Source organism: Eriocheir sinensis, chromosome 22 (genome assembly GCF_024679095.1).
Source record: "Eriocheir sinensis breed Jianghai 21 chromosome 22, ASM2467909v1, whole genome shotgun sequence".
Classification (NCBI taxonomy): Eukaryota; Metazoa; Arthropoda; class Malacostraca; order Decapoda; family Varunidae; genus Eriocheir; species Eriocheir sinensis.
Window position 1 is genome coordinate 19,698,810 of NC_066530.1, and position 5,000 is coordinate 19,703,809.

Below are 5,000 nucleotides of genomic sequence, written 5' to 3' on the forward strand. Positions count from 1 at the left end.
CTCTCTCTCTCTCTCTCTCTCTCTCTCTCTCTCTCTCTCTCTCTCTCTCTCAATGGTATTTTAATGACTTCCTCTTATTGAATTTATATTGAGGAAAACAACAATAATAGAGGAGGAGGAGGAGGAGGAGGAGGAAGAGGAGGAGGAGAAGGAGGAGGAGGAGGAGGAGGAAGGAGATAAAAAGGTCTTAGTAGTAGTAGTAGTAGTAGGAGGAGGAGGAGGAATAGGAGGAGGAGGAGGAGAAGGAGGAGGAGAAGGAAACAATATAATGAAGGATTGAACGTTCTTCCTGTGGCTTTGTTTAGAGAGAGAGAGAGAGAGAGAGAGAGAGAGAGAGAGAGAGAGGACAAATAATACATTTTTTTCCTCGAATTCCAAGCAAGGAACAGTTATTGAACGAGTATATCTGGTCTCTCTCTCTCTCTCTCTCTCTCTCTCTCTCTCTCTCTCTCTCTCTCTCTCTCTCTCTCTCAATTGTCATTCTTGCTCTGTTTCCATGGCCACTTCTCCTCCTCCTCCTCCTCCTTCTCCAAGTTTCCTCCAGTCTTTGTCTCACTTATCTCTCCTATTTCCTCTCTCCTCTCTTCTCTTCTTCCTCCTCCATCGTTATTTTCTGTTTCTCCATTCCTTGCTCTCTCTTCCTTTCATCTTATTCAATTCTCCATCTCTCTCCTTCGCTTCCCTTTCTATCGTTTCCTCTCTTCCTTTCCTCCCTTTCTTATCATCATTTCCCTTCCTCTTCTTCCTTTATCACCTGTTCCCATTTTTTCCTCTCTCCACTCATTTCATTCTCCGTCTCTCTCCTTCGCTTCCCTTTCCATCATCTCTCCCTCCCTCCTTTCCTCCCTTCCTCAGCATCACTTATATCTCGCTGTCTGAGGGAAACGTAAGATAGGGAGAAGAGGGAAAGGGAAGAGGAAGGAAGGTTTAGAATATGAAAAGGGAAGGAAAGTAAGAGATAACTATGCGACTAAGGAATAAGCATAAGAGTAGTTGAGGAAACGTGAGATGGGGGAAGGAAGGAAAGAGGAGGAGGCGAGGGGACGTAAGGAAGGGTAGGGAAGGGAAGGGGAGGAGGGGAAGGAAAAAGGAATGGAAGTTTGAGAGGACGAGAAAACGATTGAACTATGAAAGAGTAGTTAAGGAAACGTGAGATAGGGGAAGGAATGGGAAGAGAGGAGGGGAAGGGAGGGGAAGAGGCAGGGTAGTTTGAGAGGGTATGTTAGTCGGAGCTGCGAAGTGAAGGAAGGAACACCGTTTGGCTTTACACGAAGACAGGTAATATAAGTTCTGGTGGTATAACGTCATTGTTAATTGTCAGTATGTCCATAGGTACGCTAGTATTTGTTATAAGAGATTTGAGAGGCTGTGTGTAAGCTGGGAAGGGAAAGAACATAATCTGGTTATGTAGTACATTAAGAGAGGTACCCAAGTGCTTGTGTTATATTATGTTAAACTTTATTGTAATGTCACTGTCTATAGGTACCGTAGCGTTTCTTGTGCAGTTTGAGAGGAGTTGAAGCCGGGAAGGAAAGGAAGGGATTAGTCTAGCTTTGCAGTTAAGATAGGTTATCCAAGTGCTTGTTGAGGTATATGGTCCTTGCTAATCATTAAGAGGAGAGTTATAAGACAATGAATTGGGAAAGAGGGGATGGTTGGAGACAAGGAGGAATTGAGTGAGGGAGGAAGAGAGATAGTTAGTGTGGTACATTGTCATTACTAATCATTGTCTAGAGAGGAGAGGAGAGAGGGGTTAGGAGACACTATGAATAGGGAAAGAGGGGGCGCTTGCAGACATAAGAAGGGATTGAGTGAGGGAGAGGAAGAGAGGTAGTGTGGTATATTGTCATTACTAATCATTGTCAAGAGAGGAGAGGGGTTAGAGGACAGTGAGGGAGGCGGGGTATGGATGCGAGGAGAGACTGAGTGAAGGAGAGGAAGTCAGGCAGGTATGTTAATTGGTACGCTAGTGGTTGTTATATGAAGTTGTCGATAATTGTTGGTGAGGGACTGAGTGAAGGAGAGGAAGTTGTTAGGTATGTCAATTGGTGCGCTAGTGGTTATTTGAAGGTGTCGATAATTATGTTGGTGGGTGCCCTTGTTTTTTGTGATATATTGTTTTTGCTGATCATGGACGTTGTCGGTAGGTAATTTTGGTCTTTGTTAATAGTAGTAATGAAGGTTTTGTAGATTATTTGTCGGTGGGGACTTTAAATTATATTGTAGGAAGGGTTTTGATGTTCTAATAGGTTGTAATTTCAATGGGTAATCTCTATGGAGTTATTTTATCAGACTTAATTATCATAGATCTTCATGTCGGGTGAAGATGCAGTGGTTAGCTTCCATGACTACAAATCTGCCGCTCAGAGGTTCGAATCCTTGCCTAAGCAGTCGGTGTGCAGCCCCCAACCCAACATTCAGGGGCAGATTGTTGTTAATGATAGTTTTCTACATTGCGGTTACTTTCCATTGAAGCGTATTATTGGTTTTGTGATAGTTCAACCACTCTAGAACTTCGTATGGTGCTCACGCTTGTAATTTCGTTGCAGAGATGTTTTATGGTGACGTTCCTGCCTTGTTAACTCCAGTCCCCGTCAGCCTTGGCACTACACCGCCCTCACCACCACCACCGACGACACCGCCCTCACCACAACCACCGACGACGACTTCTACTATGACGACTTCCAACTGAGTATCCTTTCCTCTTCCTTGAGTATTAGACTAATTTTTTGTCTGGGGCGACTTAGTTTTGAGTGACACTTTCTGGCTTACTATGACTAATATATTGACGTTTTAAGAAGGAATATAGTTTGATGCATTCTCGCTTGTAGAAGAATAATTAGATTACACTTGTGGGAAGGATAATGAGTTAGCCTTTTGTATAGCAACTCATTCTGGCTTACTGTGAAATATACTGACTACTGAAGGAATATAGTGTTTATGATGCTTTCTCTTCTGTAAATTTGTTGCAATGATGTTGACCGGGTGATGCTCCTCCCTCCCTGTCAACTCTAGTCCTCGTCAACCCGGGTCACTGCTCCCGTCTTACCCCAACCACCACCACCACCGCCGCCACCTTCTGCAACTATTCCGGCGGCTGACTTGGCGTTCATCCTTCCCTCTGAATTGAGTATTAGATTATATATATGTTGGGGGGGGGACTTAGCGGTTTGTAGATTGACACTTTCTGGCGTAATGGAAGATATATCGACTGTTGTGAGCGAATATTGAGCTTGTGTGCGAATATTGTGCTCTTGTGTGATGCTTTCTCCATTGTAATTCAGTTTTCAGAGATGTTGGCGGGGTGATGTTGTTGCGTCCTTGTTAACTCCAGTCCTCGTCACCTTCTCGTCCTACACCACCACCACTGACTTCTGGTAGTTCTCCGGCGTCCGACCTGGTGTTCTTTCTCCGTGTACTCCCCCGTTAGACTTGGTGGCTGGCATGACGTTGGTTCCAAGCAGTTTACATACACAGAGTTCGCAGGACTCCCTACTTTGACTGATTTGATTTTTCGTTTTTTTTTTTAATGCTTCTGGTGGTGCGTGGAGGGTAGTGTCTTTTCTCGGACGGTCTTTGAGGTATGGTATAAGGGATTTTTTTTTGTGTGTGTGTGTGTGAAGGCGTTTTAAATAAAGTTCCATGATGCGAAGTTTGATGCATACCCAAGAAAGCGTAAAAGTGTCAAAAGGAAAATATAGTGAATTGTTTGTCTGTGTGAAGGCGTTGCAAATAAAGATTGGAGATTTTGCGGTGTTTATTTCTATGCATATCCAAAGAGTACAATGGTCAAAAAGAAATAGAAGACGAGAATCTTGAGGGACAGATAGGATTCAGCCAGAAATAGTGGTTAAAAAGTCTTCCAATGCCAATGCATAAGTTTTTTTCCTGTACCCCTTGCTTGACCCCTCTCGATAACTGCATAATGCTTCCTAAAACATCCCTCGCACGCTCTCGCCTCGATCCCACATCAGCTTATGCGTGAGTCTTCCTCTGCCTGGTTAGCTCTTACCCGTCTTGTTAGGCGGAGGACGACACAATGAGGAACGGGGTGGCTCTCACTTACGGCCCCGTCCACACAAGCTTACCACTGTCTGCAGCTTCCACATACAAAAGCAAGGCGTGGACGGGCATAACCATCGCTTTTGTGTGTGTGTCTGCGACGGACAGTGTATGCCCGTATGGACAGGGCCTAAGGAAAGGTGAATGGTTCTTATAGAAAGGGGGGGAAGGCAATAGATTGAGATGTTGCCTCCCCCCATCTCTCTTTACGGTCCCCTCCTTCTCTCCCCTGACCCTTCACTTCTCTTTCCCCCCCCACCCCGTCCTCTCTCTCTCTCCCCTTCCTCCCTGAATCTTCTCTAGCTATTTCTCTCTCTCTCTCTCTCTCTCTCTCACATAGTATAAGAAGGAATAGTGTAAAAATTGCAAAAATAAAAAAGAATAATCACGTGGAAATAAATTTTAAAATGTATATATCTCTGTAAACACTATTATTATTATCAGAGAGAGAGTCAGGGTCGCGTGCTCACCCAGGCTTGATAAACACAATCTTGATATGAACACTGATTCTCTCTCTCTCTCTCTCTCTCTCTCTCTCTCTCTCAAGCATGTTTCTCTCAAGGTAAAGCGACCGGAAGTGACGTGCATGAGAGAGAGAGAGAGAGAGAAATGGTATATAACTGTTTCTTTGAATTTAGCAGAGCGAGACATTCTCTCTCTCTCTCTCTCTCTCTCTCTCTCTCTCTCTATCTATCTACAGAGGAAGGAAGGAAAGGAAGAGAAATCGATTTATGGAGAAGGAAAGAGATGGAAAGGGAGATGCTTCAAGAACTACCACTACCACTACTACTACTAAAACTACTAACTCTACTACTACTACAACAACTATTCTTCCTTACCTCATCGTCGGACACTCTAACACACACGTGGAACATCTGACAGCCAGCTTCGGGATCGGCGTAGTAACCTCCCGTGGCCTTATCATCACAGGTAAAGGT

At 44.3% G+C, this 5,000-nt stretch overlaps 1 protein-coding gene across 7 annotated transcripts in view; it reads right to left on the minus strand.

Annotated features, from left to right (window-relative positions):
• The window catches only part of LOC127002229 (mucin-5AC-like), a 26,060-nt gene that overhangs the window by 8,879 nt on the left and 12,181 nt on the right, over positions 1–5,000 (minus strand). For all 7 annotated transcript variants that reach the window (XM_050868020.1, XM_050868013.1, XM_050868017.1 and 4 more), the window contains one exon: positions 4,902–5,000. This exon is cut by the window's right edge and continues 230 nt beyond it. In XM_050868020.1, the coding sequence (XP_050723977.1) occupies positions 4,902–5,000 (99 nt within the window). The remainder of the gene's footprint in view (positions 1–4,901) is intronic.